The sequence below is a fragment of the Stigmatopora argus genome, chromosome 1, assembly GCF_051989625.1.
Source record: "Stigmatopora argus isolate UIUO_Sarg chromosome 1, RoL_Sarg_1.0, whole genome shotgun sequence".
Lineage (NCBI taxonomy): Eukaryota > Metazoa > Chordata > Actinopteri > Syngnathiformes > Syngnathidae > Stigmatopora > Stigmatopora argus.
In genome coordinates this window covers 14,285,254-14,310,440 of record NC_135387.1, presented here as the reverse complement: position 1 = coordinate 14,310,440, position 25,187 = coordinate 14,285,254, and the positions used below count along the sequence as shown (strand labels likewise).

Here is a 25,187-nt window from a genome sequence, read left to right as displayed (position 1 = left end):
CCATCTGACTCCAGGCCAGAGGCGGAGGACACCCTGAATTGGTGGCCAACCAATCGCAGGGCACAAGGAGACAAACAACCATCCATGCCTACACTCATACCTAGGGGCGATTTAGAGTGTCCAATCGGCCTACCATGCATGTTTTTGGAATGTGGGAGTAAACCGGAGTACCCGGAGGAAACCCACGCAGGCCCGGGGAGAACATGCAAACTCCACACAGGTGGACACTACCTGGATTTGAGCCCAGGACCCCAGAGCTGTGAGGCCGACGCGCTAACCTCCAGGCCGTTCTGCTACTTACTCTAAAGACAGAAATTCTCACCTGGTAAGAAGTTTTTGCAAGATGGCTCCCAGCTGCTGCTACCAGTAAACCTGAAAGAGATCCTCTGGCTGCAAACTTGCGGTGCAGCTATTTAAAGACCCTGGGGTTCTTATACAATAAGCGACGCCTACCCTTGAGGAGCCAACATTTTTGTTACGAGTAAAAACTAGTTTTATTACTTGAATTACAATCGGGGTTAGCGATCTTGTTCTTATGGGGATGAAATAATGCTTTTGGTAGTATCAAGTTTCAAAGCACAGTTTATTAGATGTGTGTAGTCAGCTTTTATTCTTGGTGCAGATGTGGAAATAAAACCAGATGGGTTTGAAAGTGTAGATTCATGCAAGTTTTAGATAGCCTTTCTGGACATATGATTTTTAGTAAAACTACGAGGAAATATTTTTTATTCACAATTCCAAAAGAGTGAACTTGAAGTGCAAACTGGGGGTGGGGGTGTATGTAATTATGCAAATGCATCACTCACATTTAAGAATGATGCTGGTGTCTATGGCTGTAAGGTTTTTGTAGCCAACATGCAAAGTCAGGCGAGTGTTGGCATTATTGTTTATTTAAAATATGCAGTTTTGGCTGCAATGAAGTTGTTGAGTCACCAGGTTGAATAGGATGTAAATGATTTCAGGAACAGCAAGATGTTTTGTAGACAAACCAAGAGTGCAATTGCGCATTAAAACAGCACCCTAAAATTTTTCCAGTAATGTAAATAAGAATTCTACATGGCAACGTAGCAGTGGTCCACTTTTGAGCAAACGTCTTGAGTTCATTTCGGGCGAATGTTTATTGCTCTACATGTACTACACGTTCTGGAGCACAGAACAGACCCTTAGCCCCCCCTCAATCCCGCGAACAGTCGTCATCTTGTTTCGGCTTTGCCAGGTTGGCCCTGACTCGAGCCTGGTCCACGGCATCCAGCAGGTTCTTGGAGTTAAGTGCCAGTGTGTGTGCGGCGGCCAACATCTGTCGTTGGCACTCCTCCTTCAGCGTGGTCACTGAATTCTGCTGGGCCAGTCTCATTTTATTGATCAACTCGCCTAAATCTTTGTTCAGCAGCTTTTTTGTGCCTGCGATCTGAAAACAAAACACATTCCCTTATGTGTCTCCCTTTGGGAATTCTGCATGAAAAAAAACATATTAGAAATGTATTCGGAAAAAGAATAGAAGTGAAAAAAATGTTTTGGCTAAAAACAAGCAGCTGAGGTTGAAAGAAAGGTGCAATACCTCGTTTGTAAATGAGCTGTGCAGGGAAGGCATTATATCATCGACATGTTGAATAAGGCTTCGGAGAGTAACGCCAACTGCCTGAATGGCGTGGAATGGTGCTTTAATCCATTGTGAAAGTACCCAATAATGGGAGACACTTACTTTGATAGCGTTGGGATACTCTGAGGCGGGCAACATGTTGACTTCATTTTTCAGCTTTACCACCTCTCTGACTATTGCCATGACGCCAGAGTAAACCTGATCATCTGTTCGGTCCAACACTGCCGTGGGACAAGACTAGAGCGCCACTATTATCTTGAAATGGAGAAGCTGAATACTAAAGACAAGACTTGAAACTTACCCATGTGATGTCAGGAGGCGCTGGAGACACAGCTGAACATCCTTTAACATAGTAAGCGCTATTTTACACATCAGCCTCATTATTACCATTTGGGAAGTTTCACCTCAAAGTCAACCACGCTAAGGGAAATTACCGTCAGATGCTTTTTTGTCTGGAAGCTGCAAATAAAAATGGGGGTCTGGTCAGGTTGTAAAAGGTTAAACAATACCAACAGAGGGTGAACTTGAGTTTTAACAGGTTGTTTCACGTAATCATTTGGCACTATAGTTGCAAAACAAATGTTTGAGCTGGTGGAGTAGGAAGAAATATGGCACCTTGTTGTTTGAGGCTTGATGCACAGCCGTATCCTGCAATACAAACACCCTCTCCGTCATCGTACGCACGTGTGTTTGCGTGATTGTGTCTGATATCACCAGTTGTTGCTCCTCCTGCTCCAGCCACTGTCTATCCATCACCATCTCTCTTCTTTGTCTTCGAAGAGTGTCATCAATGTGCTCTTGTGTATTCTCCCAACTCGGAACGTTCCAGCTCGTCCCCTAAACACACACACGCAAGACAAAAGCTGATTTTGACACACGTGCGAGATGTTCTGCGATTCATGGAGACGTGTGAAGCACACCTGGATGTGTGAGAAACAAGGAATGGTTGCGCCCACTCTGGAAGGCTGAAAAGAGGTCATAAGACAGGGTGTTACCGGTTATAATAGTGCTTCAAGGAAACTTATGGCCAGTTATCACCTTTGGAGGAGGCTCAGTAGGGTCAGTGTCCATCTGCGAGATAGATGAGATGAGGTGTGTTGTGCCTTCCTCCTCCATTTGAAGAATGTCCCTTTCATTAGTAAGGGAGAGTCAACATTAATAATAAATATCATTCGTGTGAAATAGGATTGCTGAAGTTATTCATGTATAAAATTGAAAATGTATTTGACCCCTGACAATGTAGAAATGTTTTAATAGAGAGCAAAAAATGCAGCTTAAGAGCTTATGTTATGAAATCAGCTCGGATGATGGATGCAATTTCTATTACCGATGGAATCAGGAAGGGAGTGGAATATTTGCGATTGGCTAAAATAGCACTGGGATTGATAACATATGCCAACATTTCGGGCAGCCACTTTCTGGAAACACAGAGTGGCTTTTATTGATTTTTATTTTATTCACTATGACATCGAAGTGAAAAGAAATTTTGTGTTAAAAAAAAATCTGATTCTTTCTACTGCGATACACATGATTATTGTGGTTTATGTCCCTTTAGGGAATAACAACACTTGGTATAAATTACCTATATGTCAAAGATGGTTGCTCATATTAATTAGGTATCTAAACACAATTTATTTTTAGACCTGTTTAAAAAAAAAAGACAGAACTTTGGAGTGCAGCCATTTTCCGACAACAGTTGTACCTTCAAGTATGTACAAACACTTCTAAACTCAAACACAAGTGCATGTGATAATTCAGTTTTATGACACTAAAGAAGGGCTGGCATTCTAAGATACTCACATTTGATTGGTTAAGATAGTAACTATGTAGATATAATCTGTCACTTATTTTTTTCCATTATTATGCATTAAAAATGAATGAAATTCAGTTTTTTCACTTTGTTAAAGATGATTTTTTTACTGATATGAACACGACTTACACAATCCCTTCTGTGCAATAACAATGTGCAATATCTTAGACTGCAATATTTTAGAATGACCTTGCCCAGACGTGACTTTTTAAATTACATATTTATGTTTTTACTGAAACACGCATTTTGTGGAGTAGCAGCCCTAATTTCGTTATACCTAGCTGTTGTATAATGACAATAAAGGCTTTTGATTGATTTGATTGAAAGTGATGTTTTTGCATTTAAAGGGAAAATTGACCAGCCACTGATTAAATCATGCGGTGTCCAAATTATTCCACAAAGGGCGGCAATGGGTGCAGGTTTTTGTTCCAACTGTTCCCGCACAGTCACTTTAACCAATGAGGTTTCTTCTTAAACTAGCAGCACCTGACGACAATCAACTGATTACACTTTTAAGATAACACGGGTAAAAATATATCCTCTTCTTCAGTTGGAATGAAAACCTGCAACCACTGCGGCCCTTGAGGACCACTTTGAACATCCACGAATTCAAGGATACAGTTTTTTTATTTGTAGGAGATTTAGTGGGAAGTCAAGTACCTCAGGAAGCAGACAAGCTGACTGAAGCTGGGACGGAGGTGCGGCTCATAGGCCCAGCAGCTGGTCAGCAGAGAGTAGACGCTAGGCGGGCACAACACTGGTATAGGTAGTCGGACGCCGGACTCCAGCTGAGTGATAACCTGTCTGTTTTCCAGCCAGAGGAATGGTTGCTGGCCAGGAGAGAAAATCTCCCAAACACATACACCTGTTTTGTCACACACATGCACACACATGTTTTTAGTGGACCTTTGGGCTGCTATTGACAGTGAAGCGATCGTTTGCCACTATATTCCTCCCAGTTGAAAATGGATTGGACTTCTGAATGAAACACGATCATTTACTGTCAGCATCAGTCAAATATAAAAAGAATGCAACTGCATGAGACTAAGCGATTATTTAAATTATTTTACACTTCTGATTGCAATGTCCAATGTCTTATTATTTTTAAGGCACTTCACATGTCATTTCCTTGAGATTTGCAAGCCTCAAAAATATTTTAGGTTGCTCCATGTATTTTTCTTAAATATAGTTATGATATTTTATTTGTATAAGAATATCTTATTTTATTTTGTGTTATTATTACTTGTTATTTTATCTAATTTTCCTTACATTTTTAAGCAATATTGTAAAAATTCAGTTAACATTACGACAGTATGTTACATTTGTATCTCAAAATGACATCTCTAGTAAAACCTTTAAAACCTCCAGACTACTGAGTCTCAGTCTCAGTCCGCAGAAGGTCCCCACCTTGTGGACTTCCTGTGTGTGGCTCCAGTTTCTTACCTAGGTCTACAATGTGTTGTGTGTCTTGTGTCTGTCTTGCTACTGCCACCAAGAAATTTCCCGAATAAAGTTCTAATCTAATCTAATCTAATCTAATCTAAAAGTACATAGGAAAGGTTGCATTAAAGGGTTTCTAACCAAACATCCAGACATCACTGGCAATGGTGAAACGTCGGAAGTTGATGGATTCTGGCGCCATCCACTTGATTGGCAATCGTGAAACAGACGCTGCACGTGTAAGGAGAGATGTTTCAAAAGGTTGGCAGCCAAAATATGCGAAAATCAGTTTACCTTTGTAGTAATCCTGGTCATCGATGTAGCGAGAGAGCCCAAAGTCCCCAAGCTTAACCCATTCAGGAGATGCCACCAGGATGTTTCTTACTGCTATATCTCTACAAAATGGCAGCAGAATGCACAATGAAGTCGAAGCTGCCAGCCTTAGACGAAAATGATCATCTGCATATACCTGTGCACCATGTTGAGGCCCTCCAGGTATGCTAATGCTTTGCAGATTTGCAGACAGTATAGGATTAACGTTGCTGTTGTCAGTGTATATCTGCGATCCATCAGATATTTCCCCAGCTGACACCATAAACACAAACAAAAACAAAATTACTCAAAGGATTTGGAATGGTTAAAGGAATGTACCACTGACCCTGACAAGGATAAGTATTGTAAGATGGATCCTTTTTTGTAATTTAAAGCTATAATTGATGGAAAAGCACCAATAAAAAGCACAATAACTTTCAAAGCAACCAATAAGATTGCTCTGATCTCTACACTGCTCACAACCTCAGAAGTATGTTAAAGTATGTACTTTCATGATAGTGTATGTGGAAATGTCTATGACATGTGGTCAACATGGCCCATAGGTAACTTGTTTTTGTCTTTCTGTAGCATATATAGTACAACATGAGACAACCACAAGTATTGAAAAATGCATACTTCTCCATATTCATAGAGTTCCATGACAATCCAGACTGGATCAATATCAATCACTCCAACCAGGCGCACGATATGCGGGTGGTCCAGATTTTTCATCAAAGCTGAAATTTAAGCCGCATGAGGCACTTGCGTGTCTAATATATTTTAGGAAAATCTCACATTAATATTTACCGACCAGCTTCACTGAGAAACCTTTCCTTCACGCTTGCTGAACAGTCCTTGCAGGTTTTGATGGCTACTCGAATCGTGCCTGTCTTTAAACACAAAACACAGTCACTGCAGTCAGTTACTCAAAGTGGGCAGGCTATGCTTTGACATCAAAACTTGCAGATAAACTCACCTTACTTTTATACACACCATCATGAACCTCTCCAAAAAAGCCTTCACCCAGGATTGAACCTACAATTACATCCACTCGGGAGATCCTTTGCTCTTCTAAATGTACAGACACAGTTTAAAAAGTATATATTTTCGCTGCATATTTATTTTTAAGTATTATTAGTTCTCTCACCACATGGGTCTATTGTGGAGTCAGGAATCTCAGCATAAATATCTGAACCTGAAGACAGAAAGAATAATGTTCAAAACTTATATACAAATATTTAGTGTGTGGGAAAACAAGTTTATTGCAAGTGTGCATGATGGGTATTAAACTTAGTCAAACCTTTCGGTGGTCCAGTGGGATCATTGCTAAAAGAGGTCAAACATCATGTTTTGAGATGAAAATTCAAAGCAAGGTCACTAAAATTGCAATTAATATGCTTTTCTTAAGAAGTGTAGTACATTACAGTTATATATAGTAATTTCGAAATATCAGACACCAAGTTAAAAGAGCCTTTATAAATGAAACCAAGCACAGTATAGAATTTTTTAACAATTAATTAGAGTTAGCATACATCCAAAGTACATTTTTCAGGGTTACTTGGAAAAGTTGAACTCACTGTTTTGGAATCTCAGGGAGTTTTTGTCTCACTGGAAGAATAAAGAAATATTTTGTTAAATGGGTCACATGATTGGTCACTTCTTCGAACGTATACCTTTATTTGGCCTGCTAATGAGCGAGCCACGAGGGCTGCATTCCAGCTGGCAGAAGCCGTCGATGAAATTGGCCATGTTCTCTGCTACAGCCATAGACTCAGTACTCACTGAAAGAGGCTGCAGATTACAAAAGGTTATTTAATGCACAACTACACCAGAAGGAGGCCACAGCACCATGGCTGTGTGAGAAGGAACCCTTCCAAAAGGGTAAATAGTATTATTTCTTATTGCTTGTTATGTAAAAAAAAGAATTACGTCTTTTGTCTAAATATAATTGAATTTATTGCTATTAATCATATTATTGTCATATGTAATCTGGGGCAATCAAAGAATATGTATATGTAAAAAAATACATAAATTACACAATCCAGAACCATGATTAGAAAGGAGGATTACTGGATTACCAGGTATAAAATATGGCCAATTGCCTTGATACTTAAGCAAAACCCTTACACATTTAAAATGGTAAGTATATGTTATTATTATTATTACTATTGTGAAATTAAGTTGAATTGTTTTCATAGGTATCTACAATTTTTTTATTCTCATCAACCCCCCAAAAATGTTTAGAAAACAATATTGGACTCTATTGGAAAATAATACTGTGAAATAAAGTTTAATTGGGTTTCATATGTATCTACAAAATGTATTATTTTCTATTAACTACCAAAAAATGTTCAGAAAACAACCTGATGATGAGAAAATCTCATCTCATCTCATTTTCTGAATCGCTTTATCCTCATTAGGATCGCGGGGGGTGCTGGAGCCAATCCCAACTGTCTAATAAATTGTCCTCCTTTTTAATCAAGGTTCTGTATTGTATCATTTTATTTTTGATGATGAGAAAAATCTCGTCATCGGGTTGTTTTCCAAACATTTATGGTAGTTAATAGAGAATAATACATTTTGTAGATACATATGATACCCAAATGTTTTGTTTCTGCAGCCAAAAATTTGAGGATTTTTTTAAATATTTTTTTTATGTCTAATTCATACATTTCAAACGGCTGCCATATTGGCCAAGTTACCTGCGTAGTTCCCTCTATGTGTACGGTGAGCAGAGCACGACCATCGCTTTCTGCAGTGCACAAGATACTGCTCACTTGAGAGAATGTGGCCAGGCGGATGGGCTTGGGGGGTAAAAATATGTACACATTTATTTTTTTACATGTCCTAGAAAGCAGTAATTACCGTATTTTCGCGACTATAAGGCGCAACCTCAATGAATGACACATTTTATTTTTTTCCATATATAAAGCACACTGGATTATAAGGCGCCCTGTCTATTTTGGAGAAAATGTAAGACTTTTAAGTGCGCCTTATAGTCGTGAAAATACGGTAGTTAAATTGAATGAGAGTGAGCTTACTGTTGAGTTTCCAGTTTGCTGACTGATACCCTCAGATCCGATGACGAGGTCTATTGTTACACCCCAACCATGCTTAAGAGGAACACGTAGTCACATGTAGAAATGATCTTGCACATGAGAATATGCTGTAGCACAAAGCAGGCTTTGCACAAAAGTTTGAGTGGTCTAAGAGGTTTCCCACAATAAGCTAGTGATACATTATTTTCACACGATACGCGGTAACCACTAGGACAGGGGTCGGGAACCTTTTTGACAAAGAGAGCCATAAACAATTCATATTTTCTAATGTTATTTCTTGAGAGCCATTCTCAGAATTGAAAAGTAAAATTACATGAAAATGTGTGATCTTTTTGTCCTTTCACCACTTTTAAGTCTAAAAAGTCTCCGAACTCTTTTGACAACATTTTTATGACGTTGCTAATAAATCAGTATCAATAATATCATGCATGCAGAAGTGTAATAAAAAACAAAATTATGATTAAAGTGGTGGTAGAGGTGGTGTCAACGCCACAATGATGCTCCTATTAGTATGTTCGGGACTCAGCTCTCTCACCATTGATTTTCATATTTTACCTGAGAGCCATATGCACCCATGGAAAGAGCCACATATGGCCCCCGAGCCATAGGTTCCCTACCCCTGCACTAGGAGGTACAAATAATGAGCTAGAGGCTGCCTTCAGTTCGCACAGACTCACCACCAGCTGGCAGGCAAATCTCTCCTGTGTATAGTTGTAACACTGAGCCAGAGTGCTGAAGAACCTGGCCATGCACTGCTCCTGGTTCAGAGTGCCGTAGCCCTGAAATATCTGGCGAATCATGCGACGCAGCTGCTTCGGCTGGAAGTCAGAAGTTAGCCTTCAGTCAGAGTTACACATTTACAATCCATAATAATGGAATCTACCTTCATGCTGCTGATAAGTTCTTTCGGAAAGAACAGGTCCAGTCCCACATCCTTCCTTAAAGAGGAAATTCACTTTATGAAATAGAATGAAAATTCTACAGCATAGATTCTGTTTAGCTGACATGACACACATTGGCCACTTTAATAAATACAAACATTAAAAGGGTATTAAAACACTGTGCGCTGACTTACTCCAAAAGCTCAAAGTTGGACTTTTTCTCCAGTCCATTTGGATTCATGTCTTTGTAGAATCTCCTGTGAGCACATTGAAAATGATTTGTTTAATACAGAAGACAAATGCATGTGCTTGAAATTATGCACTACCTAATCTCCAGACAACCAAGCTGCAGAGCCATCCCATCGCTGACTTTGGAGGCAAACCGCTGCACGTAATCACTACGTAGCTGTAAAAAAAACCTTACCATTTAATGTCTCTTACAACCAATCTCACTTTTTTTAAAAGACAGCACAAGTGCTTCAAAAAACATAACTGACCTGCTGGTAAAAGTAGAGCATTGTAGCTCTGTCCTCTTGGAATTTTTCTAAGAAGTCTCTTGGAATGTATCTGATCCTTAAGTCATACCTAAAAGAGTAATCAACCATTGTTCTAATCCTTTGACTAAAGTTAAAGCATTCAACATTGTTCCACATCATTCTACGTGCTTGGAGTACACCAGCGTGAAAGCGTTGCCACACAATATCACAGTTTCATTTGTCGATGACAACAAACAAGGCGTACAGACCTCCACTCGGCTTCCAGGTGCTGGTCCTCATATCTCTGGATGAGCTCAGCCATGGTCAAGTCTGGATGTAGCCAGTGTATCTCCGATGACTTGAGGTGTTTGAGGAGGAGTCCGTAACAGAGGTTGTGTTTTATGCCTGGACCCACGCAGCCACTGGACAAGACAATGCTGATGACATCCTATGAGAGAAGATTGTGTGGTCCCAGGGATATTTGTGACTGTGAAGCTAAGTATACTTGAAAATACATCATCATTTTGCACAATTATTCAATGCAACAAAGACACTGAGAGAGAAAGTGCAGTTTACAAAGTATTTGTCAATCCCTCAACGTAAAATGAACACTATTGAACTAAATAAGCAACTTAATATGAGCCTCTATATGAGTCAATCTGGATGCTGGGGTTTATACTGGTTGATTTGGGGTGCACCCTGGTTTGGTCACTAGTAAATTGCTGGGAATTTCCATTCTGCTTATCCTCGCAAGCCAATGGCAGGGAGCAATGAGGCGAATGACCACTCATGCTCACACTAGCACAAAATGTGCAACCAGCCTACCAGGCATGTTTCTGGGGGTACACGGTCGATTGGTCGCCGGTCTTTTGGTCACCGATCTTTTGGTCGCCAGTCTTTTGGTCGCCCTGAAGGTTATTGATAATTACCATTTAAATCGTTGCTCAAATTCCCTAAATACAAACTGCGAATTACTATTTAGTCATACTTAATGCCCTAGTAATTATTAGGCCAAAGAAAAGCTCCAAATTTCCCGGACTTTTATTGTTTTTTGTTGGAGAACTTGTTAAGACCCTGACTGACGTAGCTTCTTAAAGTGACAACGCATGTACATACAAACTCTTATACACTCACACGTCAGCTCAGTCAAACTGCTCATGGCCATTGTTGGCTTTTATTGATGCGTAGACCGTGTTGTTTTACCTTGTTTTGTCGCTGGTCTTTTGATCGTCGGTCTTTTGGTCCCCGGTCTTTTGGTCGCCTGTTGTCGCGGTCCGGGCGACCAAAAGACCACGACCAAAAGACCACGACCAAAAGACCAGCGACCAAAAGACGGCGACCAAAAGACCGGCGACCAATCGACCGCACACGGTTTTTGGGACGTGGGAGGAAACCGGAGCACCCAGAGAAAACCAATGCAGAACATGCAAACTCCACACTGGGGATTGAACCCTCGATCTCAGAACTGTGAGGCGGACATGCTCGCCACTCATCAGAGTGCCACCTTATTTATATATTGTATAATGTGTGGGGAAACTAGAAAGATAAAACCCAAGTATAAACATCAAGCAGGATCTCTGAATATTTAAAAAAAAATTCCCAACCTCAGAACTGTCAGGCGGATGTGGCAAGCCTAAGCCAACCGTGGCCTTCTTTGACTCATTGTTTTTTACTGTCTGAAGACAGCCTCCCAAGTCACCACTCAAATAGTGGTAGTGGTAGTAATTGTTCTTTTTCTTTTTGTGCAAAGTAACATTGAAATCTATTGTCTAGAAACTTGGTAGCATGGGCCAGGATCAATCCATCCATGAGTCCAATATTTTCTTTTTTTGTGTCAGGGCTGATTCATTAATTGTGGATGTATTTTTGATGATATAGAGATGAAAAAGCATTTAATCGTCTCAGGACTGATAATTACATTAATTAATTTCAGACTTGTTAAATGCATGTGCAATCTTTGGTTATGTGTTCATTGTCTATGAACTGATGGGAGGTTTAGGAAGTCAACCAGGTGGTCGTAGTTCATTTTTAAATTTTTCTTTAAAAAAAAAATTCCCCACCATACTAGTTACCAAATACCAAATATTTTGAAGACTTTTGAATCAACCAAGCTGACTCCACAAAACAGAATAAAACAGGTTAAATACTGAACAATTCAGGTTAGTTAGCATTGTAAAATACCCCAACTCTCATTCCTTCGTCACAGCGGACCAGTTTGAAGTTCTTGCCGAGGTTGAAACTGTTGCTGAGGAAACAAACTTTGATAATCTTCACCAGGAAGATGCCTTTCTTGCCCATAGTTGGAGGGGGCATTTCTGGGGTCTTTGGTTGGCCAGTTGGAGACATGCTCCTCCAGGACAAAGTGTTGCTAACTCCTGACATTTCAGACAAACATGCACACACTCAAGCACCCAGCATGAAAACTATACTTAGACAGGTATCGCCAGAATTGCAAATACCACAAGTTTGTCAAACATCCATGAATTGACACACTGGTGCTGCAGAAAGACAGAAGATTCTATCAAGGTTTTGGATTCTAACAAGTGAAGTACTTTCTCTCATGTACTCACCCATCTCGTGCAAGTGTTACCAGTGCCACACGATGACTTCAAAATGCAAAAATAAAAACCAAGTTGTCAAAAATAGCCTGCTCCTTTTTGAAAGTCTGTCACACGAGAATTATTTTCTGCCAAATCCGTTACCAAACGCTGTTGAAAGAGGAAGCAACAAACAAGGAAGTTGAAGAGCCACTGACAGAAAAACTGACAGATGATTTGCTGTATTGCTCCGAGTTTTCGATTGCATGTTGCAAGATATTTGACAAAAAATTGCACTGATGGTTTTAGGGTTATCGAGAATGAAACATTAATACGGCTTAATAAGGCTCTCTTGCAATTCTTGTGATTATTGTCTGGTATCTGATAAGGCCTTCATGAGGTCAAAAAGTGGCCAAATGATGCAAGTTTGTCTTTCTTGTCGTGCTTTCAAGCCTTTGGGACTCGGATGATGGGGTCCCAATTGGCCCCTTCAAGTTCTCCTTTGGATGAACGACCCACACTGTGGGTGTAGTATTCTTGTCTGGTGGCCCCAAAGTGAGTATAAAGCCTGGCCTGACATGGACGAATTAGGTCCACCTCAAGTTTTTGTCCACCAGGTGGTGGTGTTACCCCGTTTTACACAGTTGCAACGCAAACGCCACTTGTAAATGAATTTTTAGCTAATGTAATTGAAGAGCGAGCGACAGAGGGAAGGAGAGAGAGGGAGAGAGGGAGAGAGAGAGGGGGAGAGAGAGAGAGAGAGAGAGAGAGAGAGAGAGAGAGAGAGAGAGAGAGAGAGAGAGAGAATGCATCCATTTTTGACATTGTAATAGCTGAGCTGTTGTGATTCAACAATGAAGTGGAAGCTGCACTGACTATTCCTCACGTCTTCCATTTTTCAAAGAGACATTTTATCGGCCACGAGCTTTCTGAGTCTACGATGAACGCGGCTGAGCAGACTGTAACGTGGCTCATCACGCTCGGGGTGCTGGAGTCTCCCAAAAAGAGCATCTCAGATCCGGAGGCTTTCCTCCGGACGTCTCTGCAGGACGGGGTGGTCCTGTGCAGGCTGCTGGAACGACTAAGACCGGGAACGACGGAAAAAGTGAGTCATTGCAAAAATGAAATGATAAAATACACAACTGGGGCAAGAGAAATGAACCATTTTAGGCTGTTGTCGGAGGCAAAGTATGGCTAGGTAATAAATGATTGAACAGTAAATGAATTATGAGGTCCTCTCATTTGTAAAACAAGGTCAGACATGTCTCTTTCGAAATAAAGGGGCATCACTGATAGCCACATTTGTGGGCAATAATAGTCTTGAAAAGTAGATAACCAAGACCTATTCTTTGTGTTATTATTTGCGATGTTTCGTTTTAAAATAAACTACACAAATTCAATAATGTAACACAATTTGTTTACCACTAATGTTTTTTAGTCTGAAAGTTTTACCGGAAAAAAGGTAGGTATTGAAGGTAACGCTCGTAAATAGCCATACGACAAATGCAACAAGATAAGCTAAAAACAAAAAATATTTCCGTGTAAAATTTATTTCTGAGTGCCCCTTGTTATAAATATATATATATTTTTAAATTATGAGTGTTATTCTGGTCTAATCGAGTGACTTTTTTATCCGTAGTTTTTTCAGGAACCGAGAAGTGACAGCGAGGTTCAGTTGAACATAAACGAATTCATCAAAGGTGTCGGGACTTTCGGCGTGGAGGTGGGTTCCTGTATTGATGTTAAAATCATTGAATAAGTTGGAATTCTACTTCCATACTTTGATATTTATTATTCAGGCTATTTTTGAAATACTTGTTTCCGAGCCTGTTGATAATCAGGTGTGTCTCTTGTCGTAACGGACTGTACAGGTGCGCACTATTTGGCAGGAAACGTTCACATTAACACGGAAACGGTGCATGAGAGTTTGATTTTTAAAAATAACATAGTGTTTTTCACTGTGTGGACACTTAATGCAGACACGGAATATCCACTTATAACTATAAGTACTTTAGTGTTAGCGTGGGAGGGGGTGGGGGCGGTCCTTATCTCGTCACCAGTGTGTGATTGTATAAATAAACCCACATTACCCTTTTAGGGACACTATTACAGTGGACAGCTAGGTGATTATTTCTGACCACATCTGCAGGGTTCTAAAAACACACAAAAATAGGATCTTTATTTCAGCTATTCCAATTCGTGCATGAAAGAGTAATTAAGTTAATTGAATTGAGTTCATGTAAACTGTCAGTGGTAGTCATGGAAACAGGAGGGGAGCACTGTTTCTGTTTTGACCCCTGAGGCTGTTGAGCTTATAATTTATTTTGTAGGTGTTTCTCTGTTGCATGTTCTTTTTTATTCCCCAAATGGTAGTCCAGTTATTGCAAATGCTATATATTAAAGAATGTGTCAACAAATGTATTGCTATTTTCTAACTTGTAGAGCACACAGGTTATTGATTCAAGTGCAGTTGTAATCGAACATATCAGATTACGTAAAACAGGATTCATTTGTGTACCGGAATCAGGGAGAACGACCGTATCCATGACTAGAGGGGAAAAACCCATGGTGAAGAACAGAAGGATGAAGGAGAGGAGAGTAATAGGGTGATGTAATGCAACATGTCATGCAGCTAGTGGATTTTCCAATCAGGTTGATTAGATGTCAACTATGGTGCTGGACGCCAAGGCCTCTATTAGTGGCAGCCCGCTGACATGCAGACGATTTTCTGTCTTTCCAATCATGGTGGACCTCTGACTCTTTTGGGGCTGAGTGATTTATTTGATGAACGTTGCAATTGTAGAACTTGGCCATGAGTTAAATGATTTGAATAATGAAATCAAGGCCCCGGAGTACCTTCACGTTACTATCAATGAAGCCATTAAATTTCATTTTGAGTCAATGTAACAGCAGAAGCTTTAGTGAGCTAATGGGTATGGCAATAGCATCAGAATATGTTGTAATGCAGATTAATTAAATACCACATTATAGCAATAAATACGACGTAAAGTGGACTAATGCAGATTGTGGAGGTGGAAGAGTTTATAAGAGCAGCTGCTTCTAAGTACCAATCTGATTAAACAAGGAATTTAATTGGTTTACTTGTTTATTTGAACCAATAATAGTAGTAATAGTATTAATAGTGTTCATTAACCTTCACATTTTTTTTCCACCAGATTAGGTTCTTTAGGTATTTTGCTTATGGGTGCACGTGTGCACGCGTCTTTAGTTTGTAATGGAGAGATTACCAGGGGGAGCTCAGACTCCGAGTAATCCCGCATCAGACTTTTGCAGGAATGGCATCATTAACCACACAATGAAACACAGGCAGGCGTATATCATTGTTGGATCCTGTACTGTCATGGTGAATGTGAATATAATAATGTAATTGGACATATCCATTTTCTAAATCTCGCAGGCATTTGAGCTCCATGACCTCCTTCAGGGGCTGAACTTCAACAAGGTCCTAAACTCTTTGGTTGCACTGAACAAAGCCACTGAAGGTAACAATGTTTGCATAAATGCGCCTTCATTTTATCTTCAAGATTTGATTTAAAAATTAAAATGGCTGATTATTTGCAGAATCTGGCGTTCCTGTGTCTGTGCCACACTCGGCCACATTGAGGATTAAATCGTTTGATTCTCTCAACAGCCAAAATCGTTCCTCCAAACTGCAGCCACCTCAGTATCATAGCCTTGTAAGTTGTACCAAGAAGGAAAATAGCTCTCCTCAACAACATTCCGCAACCTAATCATTTAAGATTTTTGTCATATTACTGCACTTTTGCCGCATGTGCATTTTCTCTGTTGCAGGACATGTCTGAGGGCGGCGGGTGTGGCCACTTTCTTTTCAAGGCACGCTTCGCTTTCCAACAGACAAATGAGGACGAATTGTCTTTCTCCAAGGGCGACATCATTAATGTGAGCAGGCAGGAGGATGGGGGCTGGTGGGAAGGATCGCTCAATGGCAAGATCGGCTGGTTCCCCAGTAACTACGTGCGAGAACTGAAAGGAAGCGGTTGGTGCTGGAATTACACCCGACATGTCAAAACTCTATCATATCTCATCTTCTCTGCTTAGAATATTCAAACTTGTCCAAGTCAATGACACATGGAAACACATTTCCAAGCTCAAATGAGAAGAAATGTATGTTGTGTGTTATTTTTAATGAAAGTAAGGAAGGAAAGGAAGGAAACTTGCCTGACAAACAAAGCCAGGAAGTTCCAGGATAAAGAGGATACACGCGCACACATACACACACAGAACATCCTGAAAATGTAACGTGGGAAAACATGTATTTCCTTTGCAAACGACTGGCAGTGGATTGGTCTGGATAATGTCGGTTCTTTACTACCAGGCTGGCGGTCATAATCCTATGACAGGCGTTAAACAGTGCTTCCTGAAATATGAGCTCTATGTGTGTGTATATATAAATGTGTTACTCTTCTTTGACAATTTCTCTCCTTATTTGATGCAGATAAGCCATTAGACAAACCAAAGTCTGGGACGCTTAAAAGTCCTCCGAAAGGATTTGACACTTCCATCATCAGCAAGACCTACTACAATGTGGTTAGTATCACAAGTTCACAGAGCTCAATATGAGATGAGGTGTAGAGAAGACGTTTATGTAGATGATGATACATGCAGTCGACTAAAAAAGTCTACACTTCCCACTCTATTAAAATATAAAATATGAGACTGCCGTGAATTGACCTACGTCATGGCATTAAAACCAAAATGTTTCACTGTTGAAGTAGTAGTCAGATCCACCCCCAAAATTTCTTCCCAAAAAATTGATACATGGACATCATTGCCATATTTTGGCACTATGAGATTCAAACCCAGAAACATATGACTGAGTGACAATAGTGCCAAACACGGTTTCAGTGTCCATTGCTTTCTATCTTCTTTCAGTTTTCCATCCAATCCCAGGGTTGTGCTTTTGTAGTCAGTTGCAATCAATTCGTGTTTGTAATTGATCTACTGCATACACACGCGTCTGTGTGTGTCATTATGTAGGTTATTTCTTTCGTTCCAATGGTTTCTAGGGCAGCTATGCCAGAGATTCTTTGCTCCTCTTGATGTGTGCAAGTGTTTTAATAATGCAAGCTTCCACAGTCTTTCCAGGCTTCCCGTCTTCAGTTAGCCTATCTGAATCTACCTTACTAATGAGCTGACTGACCTCCCTTGGATTCGCTGTCAATGAAAGAATCAACATGTTATCCTGAAATAAATGACCTCCTACTTCAGGGGTAGGGAACCTATGGCGCGGGAGCCACATGTGGCTCTTTTGATGGGTGCATCTGGCTCTTTGCTAACCTGTGAGCCAAAATATGGAAATCGCTGTTGACAGAACTGAGATATTACATTTAGAACTGATTTAATCTTCATTTTTTTTTGCTTTAATCTTCATTTTTTTTGCAGTAGACTCTTCTGGAATGCACCCTCTCATTGATTAGCAACAGCATACGGATCTTTTTAAAAATATTCATTTTTTTCCACTTTAAAAGTGGTGAAATTACAAAAAAATTTGAAAAGGCACTCGTTTACATGTATGTATTTTGACTTTTAAATTCGTAGTATGGCTCACAAGGAATAACATTTGAAAATATGAATTGTTTGTGGCTCTCTTTGTCAAAAAGGTTCCCGACCCCTGTCCTACATGCTTTTATTTTCTGTTAGTTTACATTTCTTGAATTATGTTTGTGTGTGTTTAAGGTTCTCCAGAATATCTTGGAAGCAGAGACTGAATATTCAAGAGAACTACAAAGTCTTCTGGGGTCCTACCTGCGTACTCTGCAACCAACAGATAGGTCAAGTTACATTTCAGATATTTTCTCAAGAATATTAAGTAAAACAGCAGCACACCAGTGTATACAGACCAGAATATTTGTACAAAAAATGGAAGATCGAGTCGAAGACAACTTTTGAATTATAAATGTTTACTACTTGATTTTCTACAGGCTGAGTGGTGCTGACATCAGCCACATTCAGGGAAACCTTGAGGAGATCTCCACATTCCAGCAGATGCTGGTTCAATCCTTGGAAGAACATACAAAGTCAGTAGCTGCATTTGTTTTGTCTGTTCAGAAGCTCACGTTTGACCTTTTCAGTTCTATTTTTATTAAAAGGATGTGGCCGAGATGAATCATTTCAAAAGATTTTGTATTATAAATGGGACCTGTACAATTGAATTGGGGGGAAAAATTGTACAGGGAAGTAAAGCTAAAAAAAATCATCTTATGTGTCCACACCTTCTTATAATTGGTATTGAGGTTATATTCAGAGTTTACTAACAACCTTCTCACCTGATTGGATGGAGATAATAAATACTTAACCCTTATTTATATTCAGTTTTTCTGGAAGGCTTTTCTTAGTACTTTATTCTTTGCTTTCTGTCTTAAAGCATGAAGGGTCATTGTTTATTATTTCCCTCACCTTGCCCAATGCCCAACTTCTGAGTACAAGCTGTAGAAAATCAAGGGCCATAACCATAGTAGTACATAGTGAAGCAAGAGTGGTGTTCTTTTTATGATCGTGTTTTGTGTTTGGGCCACATGTACAGTACATGTAGTAGCAATTCGAGTCAAAAAGTTTAACTCATTGGCATTTAACCTCTTTGGTGGATCGTTTTTTTTAAATTAGACATGGGGAAAAAGGGAGAGTTGACATTGGCATTTGAATAAGGGTGTGTAGAATTTTAAAATCCACTTTTAGCACAATGTCTCACATCCTTGAAACTGGGTGTGTTCATTTGACTTTTTAGTATTTGGACATCTGGTGTAAGATGTAAGTATCACAGTGTCATGTTGGTGTCAAATCACTTAAGAGTATTGCAGATTTATGTGCTGTTTTCTTTTTTATAGGCTTCCAGAATGTCAGCAGAGGATAGGGGGCTTCTTCTTGAGTTTACTGCCCCAAATGAAGTATCTTTATGTGGCTTACTGCTCAAATCATCCATCTGCTGTCAATGTTCTCACCCAACAAAGGTCAGAATGGCCTGTACAATGGGCAATTCCTTGGCGTCTTAGGGTTAGCCCATAATAGTTGGGTAATGGAAGGGGAAAGGGACTTAAGAAACACGAATTAGGCAGAGAAAACATCTGAATTGCCCATTATGCAGTGAGGAGCTGGGGGAGTACATGGAGTCCAAAGGAGCATCAAGTCCAGGGATCCTAACGTTGACCACCAGCTTGAGTAAACCCTTTACTCGACTAGAGAGATATCCAACCCTGCTGAAGGAAATGGACAGACACATGGAGGTACATCCATTCTGAAGAAGACACCTGATGATGATTTGTTACCTTAACAATGGAAAAAAAAATGTTTTATGGTCTTGGTCTCAGGAGCAACACCCAGACAGAGTGGACCTCCAAGCTTGCATGGCATCGTTTCAAAGTCTAGCGGTAAGACGAAACACTTGGCCATCAGTCAGCCTAAGTCATGGGTGTCCAAACATGGGCCGCAGTGGGCATCCCTGAGTTAAAGTGCCGGATCAGTTGGAACAAAAACCTGCATCCGCCACGGCCATTTGTGGAATAGTTTGGACACCACTGGCCTAAGTATTCCTGACCTGGGAATTCATCACGGAGTGCCGCTTCTCGTTTTCCGTTTCAGGCCCTGTGCCAGGAAGTGAGGAAGAAGAAGGACCTGGAGTTACAGATTTTAACTGAGCCAATCAGGAATTGGGAAGGGGAAGACATCAAGACCCTCGGCCCTGTTCTTCACATGTCCCAGGCTGCTGTTTGCTATCAGAACTGTCAGGTGACCTCTGGAGAATTTTGACCACACACTGAGTTACAACGTAGTGCGGCATATAAGAGGCAATTTGTATGTATTTTAGGAGTGGAGTGAACGCTACCTTGTGCTCTTCCCTCACACTCTCCTTTTCCTCTCAGCAAGCTTGAGGATGAGTGGCTTCATTTATCAGGTTTGGTTTGATACTATTCCTTGTTTGGATAAATAGTCCAAGCTAGTAAAGTAATTATTCAAATCAAGGCAGAACAGGATTTAAAAAGTTTGCCAAATGTTGAAAACTAATGTATATTTTTCTCTTTGCAGGGAAAGATGCCACTTTCAGGCATGCTGATCTCCCGGTTAGAAGATGGTGAAACCATGAGGAATGCTTTTGAAATTTCTGGTCTGACTTTCTATTCTATCTGTTCTGTGACTTGGAGGTCAATGTCTCTATAGTTTTGGACCATGGAGAAAAACATTGAAAGGTTGTGTATGCATACGTGTGCTGTGCAGGTACCCAGTGTGAACGGATGCAAGTAGCGTGCAACAGTCAGCAGGATCTGCTGGACTGGCTAGACCTTCTCACCAAACACACACACACGCCTGCTGCTCACTCATACAAGACTCAGTCAGTGTGTCACACAGTAAGTGCCCCTTTTCTCCTCCTAAAACCCAGAGAACTTCACAATTGACCCCTTGCCGTCCGTCTCTATATCCCAGTTGCCTTCTCTGCCCATCACGCCTTCCCGACACTCAGAGTCTCGAAGCGGCAGTAGCGGCTTCCACACCCTCCCCCATCTTTCCTCATGTGGAGGCAGTTCCACGTGGGGGGTGTTGGAACCTCCAAATACCCCAAAACCCTGGAGCATGAGCTGCCTTCGGCCCGCGCCTCCTCTCCGGCCATCTGCCGCTCTTTACAACAAGGAGGTGCTTACTGACTAACCACTTAAACGTTGAACTTTTTAAGCCTTTTGTGCTTTGTGGTACAAATTACTCTCCTACATTTTTTAATGGCAGGATATGAGCAAGAGTCCAAAGAATATGAAGAAACTGCTTCCTAAGAGGAAACCAGAGAGGAAACCCTCAGAGGAAGACTTCTCTGTCAGAAAGAGTAAGGAGGGTTCAATGTACCTGTTAGTTAAAATGTGTTGTTGGGCTTAGTGAAATCTCTAGTCCGTCGTTTTCTTTCAGGCACAGCGGCTCTCGAAGAAGACGCTCAGATATTGAAAGTAATTGAGGCGTACTGCACCAGTGCCAGGACGCGACAGACACTCAACTCGAGTGAGTTACAAACACACTTTCAGCATAGACAAACATAGGTTGCCTCACTGTGGCAAGGTAAAAAATGTATATCATGTATTATTATTATGTAGAAAAGAAAAGAGGTCGCAGAACTCGAAATTTTAGGTCAACCAATTTTACTTGAATTTTCAAGTTTTAATGGCCTTCAATTTAAGTACTTCAGTGCAACACTACTGAAAACCCTCATGAATACTGTATTGGATCCGACCTTGTAATTACATCTAATACTCCAAAAATAGCCACATCTGGCGAGAATTGGATCGGCACATCAATATTATATAAGTTGCTCCCACCAGTGATCGAATCAAAGTTAGGTTTATGCAATTTATCAATTATTAGGTTCAGTTTACTCAGAAATGCATTTTTGACCCACTAATTTGATCATGCAAATCAATTGAACTCATTTAATCAAGTTACCAAAATTAACATGGTAAACATGAGCTTGCAATGCTCAAAATAAGTTATTTAAGCATAATGAAATGAGTTATGGCTACTTAAAATCTCAAGCTATCAAGACAGTGTTTGAAAATGCATGCTCACCTCTGAATCTTTTTATTCTCAGCTTCAACTCTTAAGAAAAGCTTTTCTCTCTCCTCCTTTTTTCATTCATCCATTGAATCATATACTCTTGCCTTCCATAATTACTGTATATACATGTTGCTTTAATTTATGCCTCCCAATCATGGTCCACATTTTTTTCTTTTTTAATTCCCCATCACATTCAAATGTATTTTCCCCATGTCCTTTTTGGGGGCTTGATGTTGATTTATTTATGGGGGCTGGGGGCACCCCTCTTTATTTTTTTTTGGGGATCCCAACTCTGCGGTTCATGTTCCCCCTCCACCATTGCCCTATGCATCCCCACTGCTGACTGCCGGCGCAGCCTGGCAAGGCACTGACCTCATGCACAACCATGTGCTCGCTGACTCCAGCCTCGTCGTTGTTGGCATCCCGGGCAACCTGCCGCCTTCCGACCAATCAGAAGACTCGGATTATGACAGTATCTGGACTGCCACTAGTTACAGGACTGCCTCGATTTCTCGTAAGATTTCAGTGTAGCAAGTCAGAATAAAGCAATGGCAACCTGGCTAGTGTGCCTATAGAGTTAGCCCTCTAGTCTCCGTATCTGCTGTGTTTGCATGTATGTGTCTGATGTTTTGTTGTTTTATATGCATGTTGTACCATCGCATCAAAAGAAGACACAATAGTTTACACCGTTGTCCGCTTTGAAATAGGTTCCAGCAGGAGAGATGTTCATATGTTGTTCCCAGATGAGGAGAAGATCATAGTGGAGGAAACCAAGAGCAACGGACAAACCGTAATGGAAGAGAGGTGAGACAGAGGCGTGTGATATGGCGTTCACGAGTACTCACACTTTGTACCAACGGATCAATGTGGATAGTCAATTTTTTTTCCCCTCGTATCAAAAGAATATCAAATTCTGGTTACAGGAGTTTGGTAGACACTGTCTACAGTTTGAGGGATGAAGTCCAGGAACTCAAACAGGTAAGTACACACACTTTGCTGGATAAAGGAAGGAGGGAAGCCATGTTTGTGTGGTCTTTCAGGACAACAAGAGGATGAAAAGGACACTCGAGGAGGAGCAACGGGCCAGGAAAGAGCTTGAGAGGGTCATAAGGAGGGTTTTGAAGAACTTGAATGACCCAACCTGGGATGAGACAAACCTCTGAAACCAACATCACTTTGAATCTTGGAGAAAACTGAGGCCGCATCATCCACCATGACCTTAAATGTGTGAGTCACTGTGCTAGTTGCCAAGAGGACATTGTTGCCCGTTAGAATGGCCTATATCAGGCAACCTACTGAAAATTCACTAAAGGAAATGTTCAATGGTAATTAGTGTGCGGTTTCTAAACCAAAGCAATACAATTTTTTCTTTTTATGATGTCAAATATGCAATTTGCTGAATACTATTTTTTTGTTAATATTGTCTTTTTTATATCCTGTATTCTTTTAATTTGATTTTCTACACTTGACATTATCACACTAAAAATTGTCAACAGATGAGGAAAGCATTCCTTTTTTTCCAAGCTTAAACACTTTTCAATATATGCCAGAAAATACACGTTTTCTCACTAATGACCTCAAAAGCTGTATGATGCAATGTAACTGTAAATGATGTATTTAATAGCATCTGATTCCAAGTGTGTTTTAATGTTAATGATGTCCAACAATCAAATGCCTATTTATTTCAACAATATGTCAAATAAAATTCCTCCAATGATAGTGTTCTATTTTTATTATTATTTTTTGACACATTCAAATCACAACCAACAGGGTGACATTTTCATTTGTCTGTTGGAAGGCTTTTGGGATTTGCGGGATGATTACAAGATCAGTCAAGGAATGAGGACAACAGGATAAATTATGAAGACACACATTGCATTTGACGTGCTTAAATGCCTGTAGTTTTATGTGTCAAGTTGATGTTCTATAAGAGAGTGATGATGTCGAAGCACCTAGATAGGTTATCAAAAATGTACAAATGTGTGTATGTTGGGTGCAAATGACATTTACATACGCTGTAAAGGTTGGGTCGTGGCCCAGTGGGTGATTGGTTAACGCATTGGCTGCACTGTTCTAGGGTCCTGAGTTCTATCCCAGCTTGGTCCTCCTGTGTGGAGTTTGCATGTTCTCCCCAGGCTTGCCTAGGTTTTTTCTGGGTCCTACGGTTTCCTCCCACATTCCAAAAACATCCATGGTAGGCTGGTTGAACACTCTAAATTGCCCCTTGTTGTGAGTGTGAGTGAATCCAGCGACCCTTGTGAGGATTAAGCGGTTCAGAATATTAATGTAAAGGTAAAGGTTGGGGAAAGGTGCCATTAAGGCTCAGAGAGCCTCTGTGCAAGTTGCAAAATATTTTGAAAATTATTTTTTTACTGATTCTTTTGTGAAATGGTAATCTGTAGCTTTCTAGTCCTCATTTTAGCCATGTGAGCCAATCTCACTTTGTAGACAAGTGAAACGGATACTTGACATAAACCCAAATTACTACTGATGCTTCTTCCTTTGACATTTTATACAATGGGTTTAAGCGTCCCCTAGAGTGTGTCTATGGTATTGCATGTTTTGAGTGCTACTGCCCTCAAGGGGTAGACACAGCCCATAGTTCATCAATACAACCGTAATCACTTGCTGATCTTCTTCCTGCTGTTCTGAATAGACACGTTTCTCGTTTAGTAGATACATTCACAGCAATTCATTTTCGACGCACATTTCTGTTGAAAATTATTTGAAGTCAGCTTTTCGTCATTGAACGTCTCAGTGCTTTAAACTCAGGTAAATTCACAACAATTGCTATTGAATTTGGACCCTGAAGTAAACGCGATGACACGACGAAACGAGTCAATTTTCATTTGAAATCATTTTAAATTTGAATTTGGATGAGTTCAATTGTAGTCTTGACTCCCTATTGTTACCCTCACCACCCAGATTTAAAGGTAAGCACGCCAACTAGGCACAGCCAATTACTAATTAATCACTGCAAATGTAATTTATACTTTAATATGACTACTACTACCCTTTATTTCCATGTATTTTTTTCTATTTAAAGAGGTTCAACCCAGCTGAAGTAGTGTTGGAGATGCCTAGCGACTTTGTTATTTAATTGTACCACAGCTTGCATCTAATTTTATAGTAACTTGCTTAACACTGTTCATGTTTGTCCATTTGTAGCCTAAACTAGCGTATTATACAAGTTTCAGACAACTTGGTGTTTTTCTTGAAAAATCAAAAAGTGATACTTATTTTTTATTTATCAAACTATCATCCCTAAGATTGTTCTTGCATTTTTTGCAGTTGTAATTTAGATGAATGGTCCCCAACCACCGGTCCGCGAGCTACCTAGTGCCGGTCCACCAGAGTAAAAAATATTAACATTTTCAATCTCGCCCTCCTACGTGAAATGAGAAAAGTTTTTATAATAATAATAAATAATTGCTATTAAACTTGGGACTTGTTTTTTTTTGCCGTCGTGGTTATCGTTCATGCACCGACCCCACCCCCACACAAT

General features: G+C 40.2%; 3 protein-coding genes across 6 annotated transcripts in view; 2 read left to right on the top strand and 1 right to left on the bottom strand.

The window, feature by feature from the left end:
• Positions 1 to 872: 872 nt before the first annotated feature.
• LOC144074819 (protein-tyrosine kinase 2-beta-like) lies at positions 873 to 12,293 on the bottom strand. 3 transcript variants are annotated; one of them, XM_077601441.1, is made up of 30 exons: positions 12,149 to 12,293; positions 11,760 to 12,076; positions 9,848 to 10,026; positions 9,600 to 9,687; positions 9,429 to 9,508; positions 9,297 to 9,359; positions 9,105 to 9,159; positions 8,899 to 9,039; positions 8,204 to 8,275; positions 7,865 to 7,966; positions 6,836 to 6,953; positions 6,740 to 6,770; positions 6,463 to 6,488; positions 6,310 to 6,357; positions 6,139 to 6,233; positions 5,974 to 6,052; positions 5,799 to 5,899; positions 5,320 to 5,435; positions 5,145 to 5,245; positions 4,992 to 5,081; positions 4,071 to 4,275; positions 2,639 to 2,729; positions 2,521 to 2,565; positions 2,315 to 2,437; positions 2,216 to 2,248; positions 2,035 to 2,059; positions 1,902 to 1,942; positions 1,703 to 1,837; positions 1,559 to 1,639; positions 873 to 1,408 (listed from the first exon to the last, which is right to left on the bottom strand). In XM_077601441.1, exons 2-30 carry the CDS (start codon positions 11,958 to 11,960, stop codon positions 1,175 to 1,177), a joined length of 2,799 nt encoding a protein of 932 aa, XP_077457567.1. In that variant the 5' UTR covers positions 11,961 to 12,076; positions 12,149 to 12,293; the 3' UTR covers positions 873 to 1,174. The 3 variants fall into 3 exon arrangements, with proteins under 3 accessions (XP_077457567.1, XP_077457559.1, XP_077457574.1); XM_077601433.1 differs by having other exon boundaries at positions 2,216 to 2,437; XM_077601448.1 differs by lacking the exon at positions 11,760 to 12,076 and having other exon boundaries at positions 2,216 to 2,437.
• A 597-nt stretch (positions 12,294 to 12,890) lies between these two features.
• Positions 12,891 to 23,401, top strand: LOC144076073 (rho guanine nucleotide exchange factor 7-like). Of its 2 annotated transcripts, XM_077603636.1 has the most exons (22): positions 12,891 to 13,220; positions 13,755 to 13,838; positions 15,534 to 15,618; positions 15,698 to 15,813; positions 15,929 to 16,133; positions 16,593 to 16,684; positions 17,834 to 17,928; positions 18,079 to 18,174; positions 18,982 to 19,104; positions 19,239 to 19,377; positions 19,462 to 19,521; positions 19,733 to 19,879; positions 19,959 to 20,045; positions 20,177 to 20,255; positions 20,366 to 20,496; positions 20,573 to 20,779; positions 20,870 to 20,963; positions 21,044 to 21,133; positions 22,038 to 22,196; positions 22,390 to 22,486; positions 22,606 to 22,660; positions 22,723 to 23,401. In XM_077603636.1, exons 1-22 carry the CDS (start codon positions 13,056 to 13,058, stop codon positions 22,843 to 22,845), a joined length of 2,529 nt encoding a protein of 842 aa, XP_077459762.1. In that variant the 5' UTR covers positions 12,891 to 13,055; the 3' UTR covers positions 22,846 to 23,401. The 2 variants fall into 2 exon arrangements, with proteins under 2 accessions (XP_077459762.1, XP_077459771.1); XM_077603645.1 differs by lacking the exon at positions 22,038 to 22,196 and having other exon boundaries at positions 12,892 to 13,220.
• Positions 23,402 to 24,325: 924 nt separating this feature from the next.
• mcf2la (mcf.2 cell line derived transforming sequence-like a) overlaps positions 24,326 to 25,187 on the top strand; it is a 31,590-nt gene continuing 30,728 nt past the window's right edge. The window contains exon 1 of the mRNA XM_077600117.1: positions 24,326 to 24,454. The gene's annotated coding sequence lies outside the window, so the exon portion shown is untranslated. The remainder of the gene's footprint in view (positions 24,455 to 25,187) is intronic.